This window comes from Dipodomys merriami, unplaced genomic scaffold (genome assembly GCF_024711535.1).
Source record: "Dipodomys merriami isolate MVZ:Mamm:240054 unplaced genomic scaffold, mDipMer1.0.p SCAF_10, whole genome shotgun sequence".
Taxonomy (NCBI): Eukaryota; Metazoa; Chordata; class Mammalia; order Rodentia; family Heteromyidae; genus Dipodomys; species Dipodomys merriami.
The window spans coordinates 14,528,362-14,555,181 of NW_027202271.1; the positions used below are offsets into that span (position 1 = coordinate 14,528,362).

General features: G+C 40.4%; 1 protein-coding gene across 3 annotated transcripts in view; it reads left to right on the forward strand.

The window, feature by feature from the left end:
- The window catches only part of Dip2b (disco interacting protein 2 homolog B), a 248,755-nt gene that overhangs the window by 158,501 nt on the left and 63,434 nt on the right, over positions 1-26,820 (forward strand). For 2 of the 3 annotated variants that reach the window (XM_070040936.1, XM_070040949.1), the window contains 9 exons: positions 678-833; positions 2,220-2,342; positions 9,079-9,276; positions 11,797-11,888; positions 13,296-13,406; positions 16,106-16,229; positions 17,907-18,016; positions 22,719-22,821; positions 24,282-24,346. In XM_070040936.1, the coding sequence (XP_069897037.1) occupies positions 678-833; positions 2,220-2,342; positions 9,079-9,276; positions 11,797-11,888; positions 13,296-13,406; positions 16,106-16,229; positions 17,907-18,016; positions 22,719-22,821; positions 24,282-24,346 (1,082 nt within the window). The remainder of the gene's footprint in view (positions 1-677; positions 834-2,219; positions 2,343-9,078; positions 9,277-11,796; positions 11,889-13,295; positions 13,407-16,105; positions 16,230-17,906; positions 18,017-22,718; positions 22,822-24,281; positions 24,347-26,820) is intronic. The other variant, XM_070040944.1, reaches the window with a different exon arrangement.

Sequence of the window (26,820 nt, forward strand, 5' to 3'; positions counted from 1 at the left end):
ACTCTGACCCACTCCTAAGAGTGTGTGTGTGTGTGTGTGTGTGTGTGTGTGTGTGTGTGTGTGTAAGGAAGAACATTCTAGATAAACCACAATCATAAAGAAATATTTGAGACACTTTAGAATATCAGTAGTCTGACCCACTCCTAAGATGTGTGTGTGTGTGTGTGTGTGTGTGTGTGTGTGTGTGTGTGTGTGTGTGTGTAAGGAAGAACATTCTAGATAAACCACAATCATAAAGAAATATTTGAGACACTTTAGAATATCAGTAGTCAGAATCTTGCTCACTTTGGTTCTATTTTGAAATAATATTTTATTTTTATTGTCACATTAGAATTCAACCAACCTTTCTGCATAGAAAATGATCTTTTTAAGAAATAGTGGCCACTGTATTCATAAACTGCTTTGGTGAATGGCAACTCCTTTGTACAACTATTGAAAGATAATAAAATATATTTAATGGGAAAGGAAAAAAAAAAAAAAAGAAATAGTGGCTATGTGATTTGACCATACTAAAGTTACTCATCTTGATAATAATTTGGCAAAGCTTTGGCTTAATTTCTAATTTGTCCCTTTATATCTTGCTAGTAGATTTTTTTTCTTGGCAAAAGAAAAATTAGCAATTCTTATTTTTGCTGCTATTGTCATAAAATTCTAAGTTTTGTTTTCTCCCCTCTTAGAGAATTTCTCTGCTCCCCCTGATGTCACTACAACTACCTCCTCTTCCTCATCATCGTCCTCAATGCGCCCAGCAAATATTGACCTGCCCCCTTCGGGGATAGTTAAAGGCATGCACAAGGGATCCAACAGGTCCAGCCTTATGGATACAGCGGACGGTAGGGAGTTCTTTTTGGTAGCTACATAGAGGTATAAATTAAAGTGGAAAATTTCAAGTTGGAAACAGTAATTCATGGCCAAAGGGTTGAGTAGCTGCAGAAGTAGGTCATAGTTGTGAACAGGCCATCCTGAGTGCTCCCTTCTCCACTTGTTCACACTCAGCTAGCATTTCCAAAAGACACTTTGAACCAAAACCAAAGTCTGGATAAAGAAAAGAATGCTACAAGCCTGGCGCCAGTGGCTTATACCTGTAATCCTAGCTACTTAGGAGGCAGAGATCTGAGTAATGAGGTTCAAAGCCAGCCCGGGCAAGAAAGTCTGAGCAACTTTTTTTTTTTTTTGGTCTGTTGTAGGGTCTGAACTCTGGGCCTCAGCGCTGTTCCTCAGCTCTTCAGCTCAAGGCTAACACTCTACCACTTGAGCCACAGCATCACTGGCCTTTTCTGCTTATGTGATGCTAAGGAATTAAACCCAGGGCCTCATGCATGCAGGGCAAGCACTCTCCACTGAGTCACCTTCCCAGCCTGGTGAAACTCTTATCTCCAGTAAACCACTTAGAAAACTAGAAGTGGTGCTATGACTCAAGTGTTAGAACACTAGCCTTGAGCTGAAGAACTGAGGGACACTGCCCAGGCCCAGAGTTCAAGACCCACAATCACAAAAAAAAAAAAAAAGAAAAGAAAAAAGAAAAAAAGAATGCTACAAGAACTTGGGTTCTGGTGGCTCACACCTGCAATCCTAGCTACTCATAAGCCAGCCTGGGCTGGAAAGTCCCTGAGACTCTTATCTCCAATTAACTACCAGAAAACCAGAAGTGAAGCTGTGATTCAAAGTGGTAGCCTTGAGCAAAAAAGCTCAGAGATAGAGCCCAGGCCTTGAGTTCAAGCCTAACAACTAGTGGGGAGAGGGGGAAGTTATATTAGAAGAGAAAGGGAACTTAGTTGAAACCATTAACACCCTTTGTTCTCTTTTGTCATCAAATTTGTAACTTACATATTTGTTACTATTTGGCAGCTGAATTAGAATAAGTCTGTGGACAAAAGCCAAACATCATTAGGAAAGAAAGTTCCTAAAAGAATGGAGGCTCCAGTATCTCACGCCTGTAATCCTAGCTAATCAGGAGGCTGAGATCTGAGGGTCATGGTTCAAAGCCAGCCCAGGCAGGAAAGTCTGTGAGACTCTTATCTCCAATTAACCACCAGAAAACTGGAAGTGATGCTGTGGCTCAAGTGGGAGAGTGCTAGCCTTGAGCTGAAGAGCTCAGGGACAGTGTCCAGGCCTGGAGTTCAAGCCCTATGGCCGACGCAAAAAAAAGAATTGAAGAGCTAAAATGTCCTTTAAGTCAAAGTAAATTTTAACTGAATTTATAATTTTTTCCCTTATAGGTGTTCCTGTCAATAGCAGAGTATCCACAAAAATCCAGCAGCTTCTCAATACTCTGAAACGACCCAAAAGACCTCCCCTAAAGGAATTTTTTGTGGATGACTCTGAAGAAATTGTGGAAGGTAGTAGTAAAAATGCCACAAACATGCTCATTGAACAGATATTCTCTAAACAGTTAGTATACATCAACTACATAAAGTTAAAGATGAACAAGACAGTTCTTGGTTTAAAAGTTCTCTACTTTTTCTTTCCTAAGGATCATTTGTGTTTTAGATCTCAAATGAAAAGTTTTAAGAGGGAAGGTAGTGAAAGAAGATCCTAGAGATAACCTGGAACATGTACTTTGAACTTAGGAACTATCCCAAGTACATAAGTGGGGTGTGTGTGTGTGTGTGTGTGTGTGTGTGTGTGTGTGTGTGTGTGTGTGTGTGTGTGTGTGTGTGTGTGTGTGTGTGTGTGTGTGTGTGTGTGTGTGTGTGTGTGTGTGTGTGTGTGTGTGTGTGTGTGTGTGTGTGTGTGTGTGTGTGTGTGTGTGTGTGTGTGTGTGTGTGTGTGTGTGTGTGTGTTTGCTTGCACCAGTACTGAACACATGCCAGTACTGAGGCTTAAACTCAGGGTCTGGATAGGATCACTAGTCTTTTTTTTTTCTCCAGGCTGGCATTTTACCACTTGAGCCACAATTCCACATACAGCTTTTGGTGGTGGGTAACTGGAGATGAGACTCTTTTCTGCCTAGGGCTGGCTTTGAACCCTGATCTTCAGATCTCAGCCTCCTAAGTAGCTGCAATTATAGACGTGAGCCACCAGTGCCAAGCCCAATTACATAATTTTAAAAGTTATTATGTTTGTCCATTTTCTAAGATGTAGATGATAAATTTAACCTCCACTGTTTACCTTATCTTTTTTTAATATCATAACATAGGCCTTTCATTAAATCATCCAATCAACATATAAATACTTGCTTTTTTATAAGATAATATGTAGAAAATATTCAAAGGTGCAGCAGAATGCAGTCATTTCTTTCATGTTGTGAGTTAGACCAGGGCTAAGATCTGTCTTTGTGGAAACTTAGGTTAGCAAATAGGTTTGTCTTGGCAGATATGGCAGTAGAGTAAAGGGAAGAAATAGTTTCTGTCTGTGTGGTTAGAAATGGCTTCACAGAGGAAGAGAGGAAGTCATCAGTGTTTTATTTGTTCAGTCATTTGAAAAGTATTTATGGATGAAATCATACTCTGTTTAGGAGTCAATAGGAGACAATGGGAAGGAAATGAGTTATAAACCTTGAGAAAATGAGAGTGGCTGTTTGAAGCTAGGTGATGATAGATCTGCCTAAGAAAGGAAGAGACAGCCGGGCGCCGGTGGCTCAAGCCTGTAATCCTAGCTACTCAGGAGGCTGAGATCTGAGGATCAAGTTTTGAAACCAGCCCGGGCAGGAGAGACCGTGAGACTCCTATCTCCAATAAACCACTAGAAAACCGGAAGTGGCGCTGTAGCTCAAGTGGTAGAGCGCTAGCCTTGAGCTGAAGAGCTGAGGGACAGCGCCCAGGACCAGAGTTCAGGCCCTACAACCGCCAAAAAAAAAGAAAAAAGAAAAAAAAAGAAAGGAAGAAACAGACATACAAGCTTACTTTTGTTAGGTAAATTTGGTAACTTTGTGTTTTTGTTTTTGTTTTTGTCCGTGGTGGGAGCTAAACTCTGGACCTGGGCACTATCCCTCAGCTCTTCAGCTCAAGGCTAGCACCCTACTACCACTTGAGCCACAACGCCACTTCCAGTTTTTTTCTGCTTATGTGGTGCTGAAGAATCAAACCCATGGCCTCAGGCATGCGAGGCAAGCACTCTTCCACTGAGCCACCTTCCCAGCCCCTTTTCTGCTGGTTTTTATATGCTGACTACTAACTAGTAGGCTTTGATCACATCAGTCTGTTAATGGAATTAAGCACATTGGTAGACTAGATCTGTCTTGCCTTAGCCCCAGTTCATATAGTGGGAAATAAAAAGCAAGCTATCAAGCTGGGAATTGGTGGTTCATGTGTGTCATCCTAGCTACTCAGGAGGCTAAGATCTAAGGATCAAAGTTTTTTATTTTTTGTTTTTTTAATTGTGAAAATGCCGTACAGAAGGGTTACAATTACATGGGCAAGGTAATGAGTACATTTCTTTTTCTTTTTCTTTTTTTTTTTTTTGTCAGTTGTGGGGCCTGAACTCTGGGCCTGGACATTGTCCCCCAGCTCTTCAGCTGTAGACCAGGGCTCTACCACTTGAGCCTCAGTCCTACTTCCAGCTTTTTCTGCTTATGTGGTGCTGAAGAATTGAACCCAGGGCCTCATGCATGCAAGGCAAGCGCTCTACCACTGAGCCACCTTCCCAGCGCCATTAGTACATTTCTTATCAAGCATTGTTGCCTCCTCCTTTGTTTCCCCTTCCCATCCCTTCCCATCATACCTCCCCCCCAATCCCCTCCCAGGATCACAGTTTTTTAAAAGCACCCTGTGCAGGAAAGTACCAAAAAAGCCAAAAGTGGAGCTGTGGCTCCAGTGGTAAAGTGCTAACCTTAAGCACAAAAGCTCAAGAACAGCACCCAGGCCCTAATTCAAGTCCTAGGAGATATGCACACGCACAGGCACACATACACACATATGACATAATGAGGGTAAGATAAGAGTCTGTTATTTAGGAGTTACTAAACTTATTTATTTATTTTTGTTGATTGTGGGTCTTGAACTCTGGGCCTGGGCACTGTGCTCAAGGCTAGCGCTCTACCATTTGAGCCACAACACCACTTCTGGTTTTGTGGTGTGTCTTTGGAGATGAGTCTCACAGACTTTACTGCCCAGGCTGGCTTTAACTGTGATCCTCAGATTTCAGCTTCCTGAGTAACTAGGATTACAGGCGTGAGCCACTGGCACCCACTGTCACTAAACTTATTAACTGTCAACTGCATTCTTGTTTTTGTGTATGTGCTGGTCCTGGAGCTTGAACTCAGGGCCTGGGCACTGTCCCTGAGATTTTTTTTTTTTTTCAAAGTTAGCAGTCTACTACTTGCCACAGTGTCACTTCTGGCTTTTTCTGAGTAGTTTATTGGATATAAGAGTCTCATGGGCTGGGAAGGTGGCTCAGTGGTAGAGTGCTTGTCTTGCATGCATGAGGCCCTGGCTTCGATTCCTCAGCACCACATAAGCAAAAAAAGCCGGAAGTGGTGTGGCTCAAGTGGTGGAGCTCTAGCCTTGAGCTGAATTGCTGAGGGACAGCGCCCAGGCCCAGGGTTCAGGCCCTATGACTGACCAAAAAAAAAAAAAAAGTCTCATAATGACATTGTCCAAAAAGAAATGTACTCTTTTTCCTGACTTATATAACTATAATCCCTCTTGCATAACATTTATAATAACAACAAAAATTGTTTGTTTTTTTAAAGAGTCTCATGGACTACCTTGTCCAGACTGGCTTCAAACCACAATCCTTAGATCTCAGCCTCCCAAGTAGCTAGTATTACATGCACTAGTGCCCGCTTCGATTTCTTTCTTTCTTTCTTTCTTTCTTTTTCTCCCTATTTCTTTCTTGATGCACTGGTATTCCAAGTGCTCATGCCAAGAGTAGTCTCTGTAATGCTTCTAGCACTGTGTATTGCCTTGGTAATTGAAGGTCAACATTTAATTAGAAAGCATTTTCAGAATAGAGCTAACTGCTTCTACTTATAAATAGGCAAAAACTGCTTACTTGGCTAATTATTACTTATTAAAAAGAAAGTTGCCTGTGTGTCTTTGGAAGTGTCAACATGTGTTAAATAAACATGTTTTCCAAATCTGTCATTAAGTTGTACACTAAAACACAATTTATTTGACATTTGATTTGTCTACCTAATATTCCTTCTTCCTCCTCCACTTCTTCCGTCTATGCCTCTTATCTTCCTTTCACTTGGCAGATTCCTTCTCCCCTAAAACTTAGCTCAGTCATTCCTTCTTCCAGAGAGTGTCCTGCCTCTTCTCTGTCCTCTTAGTGTGTTGTCATGCACTGCTCATGTGATCCTAGCCTTTGCTTTGACTGTGTGTGTGTTCCCCACACACTCTCATATGCTGCGAGAGCTCAGATTCACACCAGAAACTTACTAGGCACAACAAAAAATGATTGAAAATGATTCAAGCATTTATTTCCTCCCTGAGTTTTATTTTGAGACAAGACCTTGCTGATAGCCAAGACTTGCTTGTAACTCCTGTTCCTTCTGCCTCAATCTCCCAAATCCTAGGATTACAGGTTTGCTTCGCCACACTGAACTTGTTTATTTTCTCAAAATTTATCACATTCTGTCTATACAGTTAACAACTACTTTACTTTTTATTCCATATGTAGTGATTCCTTCTATGAATATATAGGGTTTTAAAAATTATTTGAATAATTCTTGTTCATTGTAGAAAAAGTAAAAGGGCTTTAGTTTTATCTGTATGAAAGAATATAAAACATTTACTTCTGATTTTTGGAATAACTATGTTAATAGTCTAGTTGGAAAAAATTAGTTGGGTTTGTTTTTGTTTTCTTTTTTTGTTGGTTATGGGGCTTGAACTTGGGGCCTGAGCGCTGTCCCTCAGCTCTTCAGCTCAAGGTGAGTACTCTATCACTTGAGCTACAGAGCCACTTCCAATTTTCTGAGTGTTTATTGGAGATAAGAGTTTCACGGACTTTCCTGCTCGGGCTGGCTTTGAACCATGATCCTCAGATCTCAGCCTCCTGAGTAGCTAGGATTATAGGCATGAGCCACCCGCACCGGTTGTTTTTGTTTTTTAATTCAGTTCAAGGCAGCTAACTTTGCTTAGTAACCCTTATGTTTTAGGCACTATAGGCTAATAAGGCTGTCATTGTTGACAGAAGGTTGAAGAAGGAGGATTTTTTTTTTTTAACTAGTAATGGAAACCGGCATAGTGCTCTCAGTAAAGGTAGACTAAGGGCATTGCAGGAAAGGCCTGTTATCCCATCACTAGGGAGGTAAAGACAGGTGGATCTTAAGAGTTTGATGTCACTTTCGACTTACATAGCCAGTTCCAGGCCAGCTGAGGAAGACATTGTCTAGGTAAAATAAAAAAGCAAGTGGGTGGACTACTACCTCTTGTAGGATCATTAAAGAAAGAATAGTGTTTCTGGGTTTTTGGTTGGTTGGTTGGTTTGGTTCCAATCCTGGGCCTTGAACTCTGGGCCTGAGTGCTGTCCCTGAACTGCTTTACTCAAGGCTAGTGCTCTACCACTTGAATCACAGTTTACTTCTGGCTTTTTTCCTTCCTTCCTTCCTTCCTTCCTGCCTTCCTTCCTTCCTTCCTTCCTTCTCTCTCTCTCTCTAACTCTCTCTCTCTCTCCTTCCCGCCCTCTCTCCCTCCCTCCCATCCTCCCTTCCTTGCTTCCTTCCATAGTTAATTGGGGGATAAGAGTCTCACAGGCTTTCTTGCCTAGTCTGGCTTCAAACTTTAGTCCTCAGATTTTCATCTTCCTGTGTAGTTAGAATTATTGGCATGAACCACTGATGCCTGGTTTCAGGAGTAGTCTTCTTGAGAAATGATTAACAGTTCCCAAATATCACTGTTGGAATGAGTGCTGAGGAGGATGAGTAAGAGTTCACTGGGAGGCAAACATAACTAGGCGAAGTAGAACCTGGCTGCTTTACCATGGAATACCAAGTGCAAAAAATTAAAAACAAGCTCATAAAAATATATGGAACTCGGGCTGGGAGGGTGGCTCAGTGATAGAGCGCTTGCCTTGCATGCCTGAGGCCCTGAGTTGAATTCCTCAGCACAACATAAGCAAAAAGAAAAAAGCTGGAAGTGGCACTGTGGCTCAAGTGATAGAGCACTAGCCTTGAGCTGAAGAGCTGAGGGACAGCGCCCAGGCCCAGAGTTCAGGCCCCACAACTAGACCCCCCCCCCAAAAAAAAATATATATATATATGGAACTGCCAAGCGCTGGTGGCCTCACAACTGTAATCCTAGCTACTCAGGAGGCTGAGATCTGAGGATCATGGTTCAAAGCCAGCCCAGGCAGAAAAGTCCATGAGACTCTTATCTCCAATAAACTACTAGAAAACCGGAAGTGGGGCTGTGGCACAAGTGGTAGAGCACTTGCCTTGAGCTGAAGAGCACAGGGACAGGACAGCACACAGGCCCAGAGTTCAAGTCCCATGACCAACAAATAATTATATATATATATGGAACTGGGCTGGTAATGTAGCTTATTAGTAGAGTGCTTGCCTTGCATGCATGAAGATCTGGGTTCCATTCCTCAGTATCACATACAGAGAAAAAGCCGGAAGTGAGTCAAGTGGTAGAGTGCTAACCTTGAGCAAAAAAAGTCTAGGAACAGTGCTCAGGCCCTGAGTTCAAGCCCTAAGACTGAGAGAGAGAGAGAGAGAGAGAGAGAGAGAGAGAGAGAGAGAGAGAGAGAGAGAGAGAGAGAGAGTGTGTGTGTGTGTGTGTGTGTGTGTGTGTGTGTGTGTGTGTGTGTGTGTGTGTGTGTGTGTGTGTGTGTGTGTGTGTGCATGCTTTTCTGTATGTACAGTGACACTCAGGATCAGGATTTGTTGAGTGCATAAAACCATGTTGAATATGATTGCACAATTAAGTACAATTGAATGAAGGCCCAAGTCGTAGAACACCATTTTTTTGTTTTTTTAAATGTATTTTATTGTTATTGTAGAAGTGATTATACAGAGGGGTTACAGTAAGTCAGGTAATGAGTACATTTGAGCTCATTTCTTTTGAACCATGTTACCCCTTTAGAACACTATTTCTTACTTTTCTAATACTCAGCCATATAACTGTGAGAAGAAAAGAGTTGTGTTTATTGGTATTCATCTTTTTGGGTTTTTTTTTTTTTTTGGTACAGTACCTCAGCCAGACCCCAACCAGCCAAAGCCTGAGGGGCGACAGATGACCCCTGTGAAGGGAGAACCCCTGGGAGTCATTTGTAACTGGCCACCTGCCCTGGAATCTGCCCTGCAGCGCTGGGGCTCCACCCAGGCCAAATGCCCCTGTCTGACTGCGCTGGACGTGACAGGAAAGCCAGTCTATACACTCACATACGGTGAGTTCACTGGAATCCAGATCCTTTTCTCCTGAGAGTTCATCAGCGTGGCAATAGTATTTTCACCTTGATATTTATCAGTTGTCATTACATTTCAAATGATCTTTTCAATGATTTAATAGGATCCTAAGTTCTGAGTAAAGTTATTTCTAAATTTTCATTTGCTAAAGTGATATTTGCAAGCCAGCTAGTTTTTAAGACAGCCCAATGAGGAAAGAGATTGTAGATCCACTGATAATTTACAATGGAGGGTTTTGCAAAACAGAAAACAAAAACAGTGACAAAGAAATTTTTGGTCAGTATTAATGAGAAAAATCAGTTAAAATTTTACCTAATAATAAGCACAAAATTCTGTAATGGACTTTTTTACATAATTTTATATCCGATATAAAAATTTTGTTTGCCTGTTTTTGGTGCTAGGGATTGAAAGTAGAGGCTAATAAATGCTAAGCAAGAGTTCAGTCACTAGTGTCCCCCTATTTCTGCCTTCAGCTCCTGTAGGTTTTTTTTTTGTTATTGTTTTGTTTGTTTGTACTAACTTAAAGAAAAATAACATCAAAGCCCTTGCCAGTGGCCTATGCCTGTAATCCTAGCTACTCAGGAGGCTGAGATCTGAGGATCACAGTTCAAAGCCAGCTGGAGCACAAAAGTCCATGACTCTTACCTCCAGTAAACCATTCAGAAAACCGGAAGTGGCACTGTGGCTTAAGTGGTGGAGTGCTTGCCTTGAGCTGAAGAGCTGAGGGACAGCGCCCAGGCCCAGAGTTCAGGCCCCACGGCCTGACCAAAAAAAAAAAAAAAAAGAAGAAGAAAGAAAGAAAAAGAAAAGAAAAATAACATCAACCCTGAGTTAGGAGATCTCGTACTAATTTATTCAAACATATTCTTTTTCCCATCCTGCCAAACCTCCATTTCCAACTTTTTGCTGGTTAATTGGACATGAGTCGCACAGATTTTTTTGCTCTGATTGACTTCAAAGTGCAATAGATCTCCACCTCCTGAGTAGCTTGGGATTACAAACATGAGCCACCAGCACCAGAAAACAAATCTGTTTAAATGAACAGATTTTTTTTCTTTTTTCCCCTTATATTTTTCTTTTTTTCCTGTGTGTATGGGGCCTTGGACTGGGGTTTTCACTTAAGGTCTCGCCATCTCCTTTTTCACTCATGGCTTGCACTCTACAACTTGAGCTATGCCTCTACTTCTAGCTTTTTGCTGGTTAAGTAGATATGAGTCTCTTGGATTTATCTGCTGGAACTGGCTTCAAACTGAAATTTTTTAGTTCTCAGCCTCCTGAGTAGCTCTTCTCTCCATTCCCCTTTCCCTTCCTTTCTTTCTTCCGACTATCTCACTTTGTAACTCAGGCCTTCCACTTATGAACCTCCTATCTCAGTTTATACAGTGCTGAGAGTGTGTTTAAGGGAACAGAGTAGGAAGAGGGAAAGAGGATTGTTGATGAACTCTGGGCCTGGGCACTGTCCCTCAGCTCTTCAGCTCAAGGCTAGCACTCTACCACTTGAGCCACAGCACCACTTCCTGCTTTTTCTGCTTATGTGGTACTGAGGAATCAGGGCTTCATGCATGGGAGGCAAGCACTGTACCACTGAGCCACCTTCCCAGCCCAAGAGGATTGTTTTGTTAGAGTGTTTTCATTTTGTTTTTTTGGTCAATAGTTTTAATATTCATCTCAGAGATTGTATATGATTTTCATCTGTGTAACATCTTAAAGAAAACATTCAGCTGTCTTTCTTTAGTATCTGTGAATATATCCATGTCTCACATCAGTTTCCCTTATATTGTCTCTCTACTGAATTTTTTTTTTTTTGGTCCAGTCGTGGGGCCTGAACTCTAGGCCTGGGTGCTATCCCTCAGCTCTTCAGCTCAAGGCTAGCACTCTACCACTTGAGCCACAGTGCCACTTCCAGCTTTTTTCTTTTTGCTTATGTAGTTCTGAGGAATCGAACCCAGGGCCTCATGCATGCAAGGCAAGCACTCTACCACTGAGCCACCTTCCCAGCCTCTCTCTACTGAAAGTAGTGCAGAATATTGAATTCATTGAGTCATATGTTTTGCTTTCCATTCCTCTCTGGTACGTGATAATGCCTATGTGAGCAGTTCTTTAGAAAAAAAGTTTAGACAGAACTGTCTGCTTTTAAGGGTTTGTTGTTTTTAAATTTTTTCTTTTGCTTTTAAGTTTTGTAATGCAAAACATTGTTTTCTCCCTTTAATTGTGATTAGATCCCATGAAATTTTTCCTAAGGACATTCGTATTAGTTCAGAAAAAAACTTGAAATATTCTATAAACCAAGATGATGCTTTATTTTTGTTTCAGGGAAACATTGCCTCTTATAAACTAGAGTAAATTCAGAGTTTTGGGAGGAAGGATCTACTGTTTAGGGATTAGTGATACTCCTCAAAGCCATCATTTAGAAGTGACCATTGCCTTCTTCAACTTGGCTAACTGAATTCTCTTTTGCTGAGATAGACCCATATTTTTCTACATGATTTTTCTTTTTCCAGGAAAGCTGTGGAGCAGAAGTTTGAAGTTGGCCTACACACTACTTAATAAACTGGGGACCAAAAATGAGCCTGTGCTAAAACCTGGAGACAGGGTAATTGGTTTTTAGGTTTTAGAAAGGTGGTGTTTATTGTTTTCTAATATGCACATATACAGTAGGAAGATTTATGTAACTGTAATTCTCAGAAAATAAAAATGATTTAGTTCCCACTCAGGTTAGTCCAATACCAGATGATATTTAATGGGAAGGCAGTTTACTTATCTATTTCTGAAGCTGCTCATTCATAAACTTTAAGGAAGTATAAAAAGAAACACAAACTTTTCTGAAAATAAATATATTAATATTTAGAAAACGCTATTAGTAAATTGATACTTGTTTCTTTACAAAGAATAATTTTCTGTGGACTTATGTAGAAAGGGAAGCAGATATGTAGTTACTTCTAAGAAGACACAAATTGATATTATTTCTTAATTGTCGTTGATTTTTTTTTTGTCATTGATTTTTTAAATTAATTTTTCCTATTAATGACTATGGCTAGTTTCTATCATCAAGCCTTAATTTTCGTTTGAAAATCTTTCTGGATTACTGACTCTTCTAACCTAATGTTTTAAAAATACTTGTGCATTGTGACAAAAAAGTTCCTAAAGTATAGCTCCACCTTATATACATGACACTTAAATGTTTTCTTGTGCCTCACCAAACCCTAAGAAGCTATGTTGTATCCTTTCATAGTATTTAAGAGAATTTGAAAGAAAAAGAAATGAAAGGGAGAATCCAGTAATAGGATTAGATTTAAAATATTACCTGTGAATATGCAAGCCAGGGAACAAACCCCACAGTGATGAGGATTTCTTTTTTTTATTCTTTGACTAAATTAGGAAGTCAGTTATCTCTCTGATGTATATCAGGTGAGATCACAGATTTGAACATATTTTAGAGGTTTCAATTTTCTTTTGTTAATTTGCTTTATATTCATAATAGTTTCAGCCCATATTGTTCATGTCTATTACCCACCACCTTCTAGTGTTGGGTGAGTAGGGATTAATGCAATTATTAGTTAGTAATAAGACCATGTGTGGGCTCTATGGTGGTAATCAAGTTGGGCAATATGCATAGGCTCTCTCTGAGAGATGTAAGGCTTAATCCTTTAGTATGCTTTTCTATCTAGAGAAATCTATTAAATTTCTTTCTTTAGCTCTGCATTAAATTGCTTTAGGTTTCCCAAATAATGAACACTTAAATCAAGTTGTTTACTGCTAAATCACCAGTAGAATTAAAGGAAAACTTAGGATAATGAATTGCATTTTTATTTCCCCAAACCTTCTAATGATGCAGATCTTTTTAGGTTTTTGTCCTTCTTAATAATTTAATTTCTTCTAGAGAAAATGTCTATTAAATTATTTGACTTAGTGTCATGGTAAATGATACTATTATATTAGGAAACATAGATAAAACATATATGTATATTCTTCTATCATTGAATCTCTTTGTGAATTTTAGGTAGCCCTGGTTTACCCCAACAATGATCCAGTCATGTTTATGGTGGCTTTCTATGGATGCCTATTGGCAGAAGTGATTCCAGTGCCTATAGAGGTACCTCTTACCAGAAAGGTAACATTGCTAAATTAAGAGGAATATAGTGTGACATGACACAGTGTGGACATTGGTTGTTTTGAAGTTTGGAATTTGCCAGTAAAAGGGTTTGAAGTTTTGGAAAGTAGGGCCTTGTGTTCATATGACTTGCTTGCTTGCTGGGCACTCTACCACTTGAGTCACACCTGCACCCCAGCTGCTTTTTGGTTATTTTGAAGATGGAGTCTCAGAGACTTGTCTGTCAGACTAGCTGTGAATCTTGGTCCATGGACTTCAGCTTCCTTAGTAGCTAGGATTATAGGAATGAGCTATTGATGCCTGGCTCAGGCATTGGGTTTTTGTTTGTTTGTTTTTGTCGGTTCTGGGGCTTGAACTGTGGGCTGGCACTGTCCTTCAACACTTCAACTCAAGGCTGAAGACTTGAGCCTCAGTGCCACTTTGGTTTATTGGAGATAGTCTCACGGATTTTGCTGCCTGGGCTGGCTTTGAACTGCAATCCTCAGATCTCAGCCTCCTGAGTAGCTAGGATTACAAGTGAGCCTCTGACGCCCAACTAGGCATTGTTTCTTATTAAATCAATTGGCCCAGTCACCACATTAGAAACAATATGACAGTTTTCTGAAGTACTCAGCTTCACTTTCTACAAATTGTATAAAAATTATTTAATACTTATAAGCAACATGTAAATTACATTTCTAGCTATGATAGAAATTTTGTAATGTATCAAAAAAAATTATGAGTAAGCAAGGTGCTTGGTGGCTCACACTTGTAATCCTAGCTCCTCAGGAGACTTAGATCTGAGGGTCACAGTTTGAAGCCAGCTGGAGCAAGACAGTCCATGAAACTATCTTATCTCCAATAAACTACTCAAAAAAAAGACCAGAGTGGTACCGTGGCTCCAGTGGTAGAGTGCTCGGCTAGAGCAAAACCAAGTTCAGAGACAGTGCCCAGGCCCTGAGTTTAAGCCCCAAAACCAGGAGAAAAAAAAAAATCATAAGTAAGCAAGAGCACAAAGCCCTGAGTTTAAGCCCCAATACTAGCACAAAAAAAAATGGGGGCATATTTGAGTTGTAAGTCATGACAATTCATGAAGAGCCAGGTGTGGTGGTTCATGACTGAAATCTTAACTACTCAAGAGGCAGAGACTGGGAGGATTGAGGTTCTCAAACCTCAGCCAGGTCAGAAAGTTTACAAGATTTCATCTCATCTAATAGCTGAGTGTGAGAATAATGCCTGTTCAGCCCAGCTATGAAGGAGGCATAAATAGGAGGATTCTGATTCAGCTCTAATATAGGAAAATATGCAAGACCCTGTATGAAAAATAACTAACACAAGCTGGGTGCCCGTGGCTCAAGCCTGTAATCCTAGCTACTCAGGAGGCTGAGATCTGAGGATCGCGGTTCAAAGCCAGCCCAGGCAGGAAAGTCCATGAGACTCTTATCTCCAATAAAACACTAGAAAACCGGAAGTGGCGCTGTGGCTCAAGCGGTAGAGCACTCGCCTTGAGCTGAAGAGATGAGAAATTGCACCGAAGCCCAGAGTTCAAGACCCACGACCGACAAAAAAAAAAAGAAAAAAAAGGAAAAGAAAATAACTAAAGCAGAAAGAGTTGGCAAGGAGTATGGATCAATTGCCAGACTACCTGCCTAGCAAGTACAAGCCCTTTAGTTCAAACTCCAGTACAGCACACATATATACATGTATCACTCATTTCAAATACTTTTTTTAAAATAAAAGAATATCTTTTAATTGTATCACATGACTTAGCATTGCCATTAAGCAGGAAGGTGATACGAGGACGGCCTTTTACTTCTGTGAATTAAAGGGTTGCACTTGCACAGCACATCATCGCTTTTAAACAAAGATGATGTAAGACATTTCCATGTCTCACTCAATGATCTCTCCAGGAACGATTCTTCCTAGTTTTCTCATATAATTTATGACAGAGAATTAATGTCTGAGACAAGGATGATGGAGACATATTTTATAAGAAAACAAAAGATTTTGAAAAGGATAGAAGACAAATGACTGACTGGCCAGAAGTCCTAGTTGATTATAATAAGGTTGTTGTTACAGAATTCTTCTTAATATTAAGTTAACTGTATTTGTGTGGTTTCATAGTGATACTTTCAAAAGTATTTGTGAGGGTTCATAGTGATACTTTAAAAATTACATTTTAATAGGAATTTTTGTTTTTTTCCCCTATTTTTCTGCTGCTTTTGTAAAGTTGAAATTGGCCTCTTAAAATTGAATAATTAAAGGAATATGTGGATTTTGTATAGCCATTCACTGAAAATTTGGGCATCATTGGTATCAATTTCCTTTATTTATTATTTTATTCTGACCTGAATTGCCTTGTTCTTAGACTTGGGGGATAAGGCTCAGAGAAGACATCCTAACCATGTTAGAATTTATTTCATTTGTTTAAAACTAAGGTAAAAGGTAATCATAGTTGACCCTTGAATAAAATTGTTGCATTTGATTAATTGGATTTATAATTAGCAAGCTCAGGCTAATAAAATACTGGATTTTTACTTAGGAAATTATTGTAGAAATTCTTTGGATGAGCATATTGTCACTGGTTTATAACATTGCCAGGTGTCTATGGGACTCCATGACTCTAGTAACATAGATGCCAGAGCATTACTAGGTGGTGGGTTTCAAGCATGGATATGCTCACATTCACTCCCTTGCTGTGCTCATTCTTTTCTCCATAGGATGCCGGAGGTCAGCAGATTGGCTTCTTACTAGGAAGCTGTGGTATTGCCTTAGCTCTTACTAGTGAAGTTTGTCTAAAGGGACTGCCAAAAACCCAGAATGGAGAAATTGTACAATTTAAAGGTGAGTAGTATTTATACCAAAATTATCAGTTAAAAGTGAGTGCTTTGATTAGCATTTTACTTTAGTAAAAACTGTATATATAAAATATACAGAATATGCAGGGCACTGGTGGCTCAGTGACAGCACCCAGGCCCAGTGTTCAAGCCCCAAAACCGACAAAAAATAAAAATATATATATATACATATACAGAATATAGTCAGAGCCGGACACCGGTGGCTCACACCTGTAATCCTAGCTACTCAGGAGGCTGAGATCTGAGGACCGAGGTTCAAAGCCAGCCCAGGCAGCAAAGTTTGTGAGACTCTTATCTCCAATAAACCACTAGAAAACCAGAAGTGGCACCGTGGGTCAAGCGGTAGAGCGCTGACTTTGAGCTGAAGAGCTGAGGGACAGCACCCAAGCTCAGAGTTCCAGCTCCACAACCAACCAAAAAGGAAGGAAGGAAGGAAGGAAGGAAGGAAGGAAGGAAGGAAGGAAGGAAGGAAGGAAGGAAGGAAGGAAGGAAGGAAGGAGAGAGAATATAGTTGGGTACTGGTGGCTTACATTCTTATAAAGTAAATACCATGGTTATTATCCCTTTTCTCTGTATGCCTGTCCTAGGGCTTAAACTTAGGGCCTGGGTAGTGCAACTGAGATTATTTACTCAAAGCTAGCACTTTACCACTTGAGCCACAGCTCTACTTGCAGCTTTTTGGTGGTAAATTACAGACATGAGCTACCAGTGCCCAGCTGGTTTTCTGCATTTTATAGGTAAGGAAACTGGGGGAAGGGGTAGGGATGGGGGTGGGAGAGGGAGGAAAGAGGTTTAAATAATGTGCCCAAAGTCCCAAGTAATATGTGACAGAGCAGCCACTGTGTCTGCTTCCACAGCTGACAATCTTAAACATTATGCTAATGGTTAGATAAAGATACTACCATTTTACAATAAAAACTAGTGCTTCCTATACAAGAGGTTAGACTATTAGCTTCAGTGAACTTCCACTGCCAAATGGGTCTCTCAGTTATTGAGGCAATGTCAAAGCCTGGAGTTAGAATGTACTTTTTTTCTGTCATCTGTGGGGCTTGAGTTTAGGGCCTGGATACTGTCTCTGAGCTCTTTAACTCTAGGTTAGCACTGCACCACTTTGAGCCACAGTTCTACTTCCTGTTTTCTGATGGTTAATTGGAGATAAGAGTCTCACTGACTTTCCTACCCTGTCTTTAAACTGTGATCCTCAGCTCTCAGCCTCCTGAGTAGTTAGGATTATAGGCTTGAGCCACTGGTGTGCAGCTTTTTGAAAGAAGGTATAATTATCTGGTGATTTTTCAATAAACCTAACAAAATTTTAAAGTACCTTATTGATTATAAAATGATCTGTGTAAGCCACGTGCAAAGATTACACCTGTAATCCTAGCTACTCAGGAGGCTGAGATCTGAGGATTGAGGTTCAAAGCCAGCCTGGTCAGGAAAGTCCATGAGACAATTATCTTCAATTAACCACCAGAAAGTGGCACTGTGGCACTTACCTTGAGCTGAAGAACGCAGGGACAGTGCCCAGGCCCAGCTTTCAAACCCCACAACCAAAAGAATAAAAGATCTTTGTTTGCTCTTCTGAGTTTTATAATAACAAATCCTGTGTGGTCTCCTCCTTCTGTGATAACTTACGTAATTCATTGTTACTTTGGGTTTGATTTAGGTTGGCCTCGACTCAAATGGGTTGTAACAGATTCCAAGTACCTTTCAAAGCCACCTAAAGATTGGCAACCCCACATCTCACCTGCCGGTACAGAGCCAGCATATATCGAGGTGCGTCCTGAGTCCACATGTGTTTTCTGACTTTCCTATGACCTACAGAGTGGACCTTCTATCCTAATTATTTTTATCATAAGCATTCAAGAGAAAGATAGCAAGGAAACTGATCCTTTAGGTGAAAATGTCACAAGACTTCAGAGAAATACAAAGGTTTAAGGAATGACTTATTGTTAGAGAAATGTCTATATTGCTCTTACAAGGCTATTGAGGATAAGGGAATAGAGAAATGAGGAAGGAAAGTAGTTGTGCTTGAAAAGAATAAGTTGAACAGATGGAAAATAAAGAGCAGGAAGAAACAGTTGGGAAATTTGGTATTGAAGGGCAGTATATAAACTTGATTGGCAATATGATCTGGTTATGGAATCAGGTCTTTCTGTGTACAAAGTATTCCCTTTATTTACTTTTTCTTTTTTCTTTTTCTTCTTCTTCTTTTTTTGCTGGTCCTAAGGCTTGAACTCTGGGCCTGGGCATAGTCCCTAAGCTTCTTTTGCTCAAGGCAAATGCTATACCACTTGAGCCACAGTGCCACCTCTGGCTTTTTTGAGTTGTTTATGGAGATAAGAGTCTCTCAGAATTTCCTGCCCAGGCTGGTTTTGAACCGTGACCCTAAGATCTCAGCCTCCTGAATAGAATTGCAGGCATGAGCCACCAGTACCCAGCTCCCAGTATTCCCTTTAAATGCTTTCAATATAATACCACATTTAGTCTTCACAAGAACTGGGAGGTTTGGGCCACTAAATCTGCTCTGTAAATGAGTCTAGAAAAACAAGTTAAAAGTCACATGACTCACAAATTGTAGTGCAAGGGCTCAAATTCAGGTTCTCTGACTCTGAAGATAGGCCCTTTGCCCTTCTGCATAACATTTGAAACATATGCTCACCAGCTGTTTACTAAATTAATGAGTGAACAACCAAGTTAAAAAAAAAAAGTTTGAGGAGGAAAAATCAGCAACCATGAACTCTGTTATGATAGGAAGTATCTATAACTTCAAATAACTTAGGCTCTAAAAAGAAAGGAATAGGCAGTAGTTTTGAGAGGTAGTGATTATGAAAGATAGAAGATATCTGAGTATGTTTAAAAGACAAGTAAGCAATTAAATACAACACAGATTTAGTGATCATCTTTCAGTCTATAGTCATCTCTCATTGCTGACATGTTTCATCATCCTGTTCTTAATATCTGAGTCTACCAGTTTCCTGAACTACATTCTCTCATTCTTGCATCTTGTTGTTCTTTCCTTTCACTCTTCTCCATTGCTTCATCCTTTATATGTGGCCCTTTACATCCTGCTACTATGAACAGGATTCTGCTAGCCAGTTAATGTACCCAGTGAGTAAAAGAGAACCTTTGAAGGATTGTAAGCAGGGGAGTGACAAGATTATTTTTGGGGGTGTGTGCCAATTCTGGGGCAAGAATTCAGGGCTGGGGCACTGTCCCTCAGCTTTTTTGCTCAAGGCTAGCACTCTACTGCTTAAGCCACAGCTCCACTTCTGGCTCTTTGGTAGTTAATTGGAGAAAAAGGTCTCACAGACTTTCTTGCTCAGGCTGGCTTTGAGCTGCAATCCTTCGATGCTAGCCTCTGCATTACAAGAGTAAGCCATCAGCAGTCAGCTAAGAATAATTTTTATAAAAAGATTTATATAACTCATAAACTTTATAGACCACAATAAAGACAGTTTGCCCAATGAAGGTTTGAATGTGTTTGTGACTTTAAGTATCACTATCCCACAGTACTGTGAAGTTTGTGAAATTTATTTATTTATTTATTTATTTATATATTTTTTTTTGGGTCCGGTTGTGGGGCCTGAACTCTGGGCTTGGGCGCTGTCCCTCAGCTCTTCAGCTCAAGGCTAGCGCTCTACCACTTGAGCCACAGTGCCACTTCTGGCTTTTTTCTTTTTGCTTATGTGGTGCTGAGGAATTGAACCCAGGGGCCTCATGCATGCAAGGCAAGCGCTCTACCACTGAGCTACCTTCCCAGCCCCAATTTGTGAAATTTATATAATCACTTAATCACAATAAAAAAAAAATTACAGGGCTGGGTAGGTGGCTCAGTGGTAGAGCGCTTGCCTTGCATGCATGAGGCCCTGGATTCAATTCCTCAGCACCACATAAGCAGAAAAGGCCGGAAGTGGCACTATGGCTCAAGTGGTAAAGAGCTAGCCTTGAGCTGAAGTGCTGAGGGACAGCGCCCAGGCCCAGAGAGTTCAGGCCCCATGATCGACCAAAAAAAAAAAAAAATAGCAAAAAAAGATATTCATATAAATTAGCTGTTTATAAAAATAAGACCAGCTTTTACTGTTACCCAAGCAACTTAACCTGTGGGAAGAGAAGGAAGTAGATGGGGTTGAAAATAGAATAGACAGGATTTAGTGACTCTAATGGTAGGGAAAAGTCAACAAAAACTTGAGCTATAAGAAGGATTTATGGGGGGCTGGGAAGGTGGCTCAGTGGTAGAGTGCTTGCCTTGCATGCCTGAGGACCTGGGTTCGATTCCTCAGCACCACATAAGCAAAAAGAAAAAACCCAGAAGTGGTACTATGGCTCAAGTGGTAGAGCGCTAGTCTTGAGCTGAAGAGCTGAGGGACAGCACCCAGGCCCAGAGTTCAGGCCCCACGACTGGACCCCCCCCCAAAAAAAAATGATTTATGGTAGAATACATACCTAGGGTCCTGAGTTCAAATCCTAGGACTACCCCATCCCCAACAACAACAACAACAACAAAACTAAAACTTGCATTTCTGATTTGGGTGGCTGGACTGATGGCAGCATCCTTTATACTAACCCAGAACATACAGCAAGATGTGTTTTCTTGGGCAGAGCTGTAGATGATGAAGAATACTGGGTACATTGGGTTTCACAGGACATGGCACATTCTGGCTAAACATGGTATCATGAGTTTGAACTCTGAAGGAGAAGGAGATAGAGAGCTGCAAGTTGTCAGAAATGCAGTACCCAGATGAAGAAAGGTAGAGGAGGAGGAAGAAAAGCAGAACCAACATTTAAGGAATGACCAGAGATGGTTAAGGAAACAACAGAAGGAGACAGACAGAGAAAGTGAGAAAAACTGGGAGAGAGGAGATATCACAAAAGCCAATGATAAGCCAGGCACCCGGTGGCTCATACCTGTAATCCTAGCTACTCAGGAGGCTGAGATCCGAGGACTGCAGTTCAAAGCCAGCCCGGGCAGACTCTCATCTCCAATAAACCACTAGAAAACTGGAAGTGGCGCTGTGGGTCAAGCGGTAGAGCACTCGCCTTGAGCTGAAGAGCACAGGGACAGCGTCCAAGCCCAGAGTTCAAGCCCCATGACCGACCAAAAAAAAAAAGCCAATGATAAGCCAGATGCCAGTGGCTCACCCCTGTAATCCTAGCTACTCAGGAGGCTTTAATTTGAGAATTGTGGTTCTAGGCTAGCCTGGACAGGAAAGCCCTTATTTCCAAAAAACTACTCAGAAAAAGCCAGAAGTGGCACTGTGACTCAAGTGGGAGAGCTCTTGCTTTGAGCCCAAAGAACCTCAGGGACAGTGGCCACATTGTGAGTTTAAGCCACAGGGCTGAGAGGGGAGGGGTGGGGGGGGGGAGCCAATGAAGGAGAAAATTGCAAAAAACTGTAATCAAATATTACAGCAAAGTCTGGTTAGATAAAATATGCAAAATCTTCTTTTGAATTAACTATCAAAAAGCTGGTGATCTCAGTTTAAAAAAAAAAAAAGCAACTCAAATGGAACATGACCTATAAAAGCAAAGTGGAAAGATTTGTAGGAGTGAAAAGACCATTCATTTCTAGGTCTTCCTCTAGGTGCTCCTCATGGACAGGAAACACTTTATTGTTTTGGTAATGATACTGGATTTTGAATCAGGACCCTTGTTCATGATAGGTAAACATCAGCCCTCCAGGTTTAGGGACCTCATCACACTCCTTTAATTCTGTAGTGTTTTGCTTGGCATGTATAGTCTCCAAACACATCTGAGGAATAAGCCAACTGCAGTTCAGAAATACTACTAAATATCATTGAGCCTGTACAGGTGTTTTTTTTTTTGGGGGGGGGGAGGGTCATGGGGCCTGGGCGCTGCCCCTCAGCTCTTCGGCTCAAGGCTAGCGCTCTACCACTTGAGCCACAGTGCCACTTCCGGCTTTTTTCTGCTTATGCGATGCTGAGGAATCATGCCCAGTGGTTATTTATTCTCTCAACAGTGCAGCATGATTACAATCATTTACATAGCACCAACATCACACTAGTTATATAAGTAATTGAAAGATGGTTGAAAATCTAGAGGAAGATGTATATAGGTTATATGCAAATACTATGCTTTAAAAAAAAAAAAAAGAAACAGCAGATTATGCTATTAGGGGGCCAATCACTGTATATCAAGGAATGACCTTCCAATATTAATGCAGCTCAAGTCTCAAGTCATTTGTTATAGCCTTTTTAGCAGGAGCTTCACACTGAAAACTAAACTTTAGTCTTTTTTTATTTATTCTTTTGTTGAGCTTTGTTGTCCTCTGGCCTTACTTCTGTGTGATTGTAGATCAGAATCCTAGTACATAGCTTTTAGCTATTGATAGTTAACATGTAAAATCCAGTCTACTCTAATGGTATATCTGAAGTTGTATTTCTGGATTCTAAGTTTGTCATTTGAAATAACTCATTTATTGTCTTTCTTACATTTTTTTTTTGTTTTATTTTTCTAGTATAAAACAAGCAAAGAAGGGAGTGTAATGGGAGTTACAGTGTCCCGGCTTGCAATGCTGTCTCACTGCCAAGCTCTGTCACAGGCCTGCAATTATTCTGAAGGTCAGACCTCATCCCGTGACTGCCCTCATTGTTAGCCTCCGATGCGTGTGACTGTGAGCAGAATGCTCAGTGATTGGGTTCCATTTAGTGACCAAATTCAGAGGGAAGTGTTCCAAGACACATTCTTGGCTTGCTTTTGTTTTCTTCATTTTTCACAAGTATGCCGTAATTTAAAGGAACTGAACTCTAGGCAAACTAAATATGTAAAGCATGATTTCTGCAGTACAGAAATAGAAAACTCTAATGAAAACCATGTGTTTATTAGCTGTGGGATCTTAGGTAGTTCCACCTTTATATAGAGAGAGAGCTACCTGCTATATACTTAAGAGTCAAAGAAATTCAGCTACCAGGTGCCTGGTGTGATGTACAGCTATAATCTCGATTTTAGTTCCCAGGTTTTTGAGGAATCCTGAGTTTGAGGTGTACCTGCACTATATACCAAGACCTTGTTCTCCTGAGGGGAAAAAACGCTATCAAAAAGTATAAATGAAAACACAAGAAAAGTACTGTCAAACTTCAGATCTGTTGATACATATTGGATAACAGCTGTGGATTTTTGTGTTTTGCTTTGAGATAGGGTCTGGCTATATAGCCCAGTTTGGCCGTCAGTTTGCTACATAGCCAATCTGGCCTTAAACTTCAGGGCCTCCTGCCTCAGTCCTACAACTGCTGGAATTACAAGAGTGAACCATCAGACTTATAATGTTCTTTGCAACATTTTGGGTTTTTTAGCATTTTATTTTCCCTTTGCAAAATAAAACAGTTAATATGTATTTCAGGATAGCATACTTGACTGGTTTAGAATGTGTGTGTGTGTGTGTGTGTGTGTGTGTGCGTGTGTGTGTGTGTGTGTGTGCGTGTGTGTGTGTGTGTGTGTGTGCATGTGTGTGTTTATATAGTATATATGAAATCAAAATTCCCCAAAATAGAAGAATTCATATAAAAGATTATCCCCTGAGGCACTAAAATATTAATGAAGTAGAGAATTAGTTTTGCTATATTATATAATGCAAAAAATATAGATACAGAGCTGTGTATACAAATTTTTGCTATTTTGAATATCTATGTGTAGAAACAACATATTAGTTATATGCTTTCTTTGAAGAACCATAATTATGTTTTTCTTTTTTGTCCTGAGCTTTAACTCAGGGCCAGGGCACTATCCCTGAGCTTCTTTTGCCCAAGGCTAGCATTCTACCTACCACTTGAGCCACAGCGCCACTTCTGGCTTTGTCTGTTTATGTGGTATTGAGGAACCAAACCCAGGGCTTCATGCATGTTAGGCAAGTGCTCCACCACTAAAGACACATTCCCAGCCCCTGAAGAAGTTCTTAACCACAAAACCCTATTTGAGAGCTCTTAATCATTTTTCTGAAAGCAACAAATCAGTTTCTTACTAGAGGCAGGCAATGTGATTATTCTTGCTAATGATGTTTTCCTTTTGCTTTTTCCTATTTTAGGAGAAACAGTAGTGAATGTTTTAGACTTTAAGAAGGATGCTGGCCTATGGCATGGCATGTTTGCGGTAAGCTATTCAGAATTAAGGTCTTTAGTATCAATTGTGCTTAAGATTAAGTCAGTGTATTTGTTATTAGTGTATCTCCCAGTGATTGATTGAACTTAAAAACCCCAAAATATTGATAATATTTTTCTAGAGACCATCTCACATTTCTCTTGGTCAAAATGTATTGGGTAACTGGCATGCAAATGCTACATGCTTACAGCTAAAGGAGAGAATGACAAGGTAGATGAAGATAGGTACTACAATGGAGGAATAGGCAACATGCTTCCTACGAGTATTAGAAAAAGGGTGCTTTCATTACAACATATCAATGCTCTGGTATCAAAGCAACTTTTCTGAAAGAAATGACAGGTGACAGCTCAGTTGGTTTTTGGAAAATGAATGAGCTTGAACCATACTGAAATTTGGAGAGTAAGAGTAGAGAAATGAGACATTTTGTATGAGAAAGCTGTAAGTATAATGTACAGTTGAGGAAATACAGGATCTAGGAGTTGAAAAGGACCAATTTCCTTAAATATTTAAGGAGTCACAGAGTAGAAAAAAGAGGAGGAAGAGCTATATTCTTGAGTATATTTAATGTCCAGATATTTTCTTTTTCATCAGAAGTTTTAAAAAATGAAATAAAAACTTGCAAGGCATTGAGAATCTTCTCTGTAATATGACAAAGTACAAGATAGAAGAATTAGGGGCTAGGAAGGTGGCTCAGTGGTAGAGTGCTTGCCTTGCATGCATGAGGCCCTGGGCTTGATTCCTTAGTACCACATAAGCAGAAAAAGCTGGAAGTGGTGCAGTGGCACAAGTGGTAGAGCACTAGCCTTCAGCTGAAGAGCTAAGGGACAGCACCCAGGCCTAGAGTTCAGGCCCCATGGCCGACAAAAAAAAAAAAAGAGTTAGCTATAGGCACTCTTTTTCTTGAAACCAAAAGGGAAAAGGACATCAGGATGTCTTTGAACCACTTACATGATGAGCATAGTGTCTAGTCTGTTCTTTTTTTGTTTTTGTTTTTGTTTTGTGGAGTTTTTTGCTGGTCATGGGGCTTGAACTCAGGGCCTGGGCTCTGTCCTTGAGCCTCTCTGAGCTCAAGGCTAGCACTCTACCACTTGGGCCACAGCACCACTTCCATCTTTTTCTGAGTAGTTTATTGGAGATAAGCGTGTCATGGACTTTCCTGCCCAGACTGGCTTTAATCATCAGATCTCAGCCTCCTCAATAGCTAGTATAACAAGTGTGGGCGCTGGTGCCTGGCATGGCCAATCTAAATATTATCAGGCTTGTTTATTCTAGTAGGCTCGGTCTTTGTGGGTAAAAATAGCCTGTATATGTTTCATTTGGGTGGCAGAATGATACCAAATTTCATAACTGACAACTGTCTTAGCTTTGTCTAACCAAACGTACACCAGGTCATGTAGGCCACCTGTGAAAAATAGGGAAACTGGTTTCTCATTGTGTAATGCTCACCCCTTTGCAGAAAAGTTGCAACATTTTTGGAAAGTCTAAGCCTGTTGAGAGCACTGGGTAGTTGGAGAGCAGTTGGCATTTCCGTTAACATTTAAATGTTTCTGCCCTGGAACCTAGCATTGCTAGCTTTTCTCTGTCTGCCCTAGAGAAATGCTTGTATATGAGCCCAAGGAAAAGAGTACAGACAAATTCCTTCAAATACTGTTTGTAATAGTAAAAAAAATTGTCACTACGCCGGGCGCTGTTGGCTCACGCCTGTAATCAATCCTAGCTACTCAGGAGGCTGAGATCTGAGGATCACGGTTCAAAGCCAGCCCGGGCAGGAGAGACCATGAGACTCCTATCTCCAATAAACCACCAGAAAACCGGAAGTGGCGCTGTAGCTCAAGTGGTAGAGTGCTCGCCTTGAGCTGAAGAGCTGAGGGACAGCGCCCAGGCCCAGAGTTCAAGCCCACGACTGACCAAAAAAAAAAAAAATTGTCACTAAGAGGGAAATGCCTAAACAGATTATGATAATAGTTATGGATACTGTATAGCCATTCAGAAAGGTACATAGATTCGTCTCAATAATGGAAAAAAGCAAGTATTAGATATTCTTTAAAAAGCAAGTTATAGATAATGCCTTTTATAGAAAAGTACTTTTTATATTTCTATGTAAATGCATGAAAAAAGACGGGAAGGAGATGTACCAAGTTTATAATTGTGATTATCTCTGAGGGAGAAAGGAGGGAACCAAGTTACAGTAGATTTGAAAGGAACTTCTACCCACAGAGTAGAACTTCTACTCACAGAGAATATATTTGAATGATACTTATACCAAGTTGTTTAAATGATCGATTCAGTTTTAAAGTGCTAAATATGTATTTAGGTTTTTAAGAATATATTTTGTTATTGTTACGGTAAAGGTGATATACAGAGGAGTTATAGTTACCTAAGTCAGCTAATGACTATATTTCTTTATGAACAGTGTCACACCTTCCCTCACTTTCTCCCAGTTTTTCCTTCCTGTCCCCACCCAC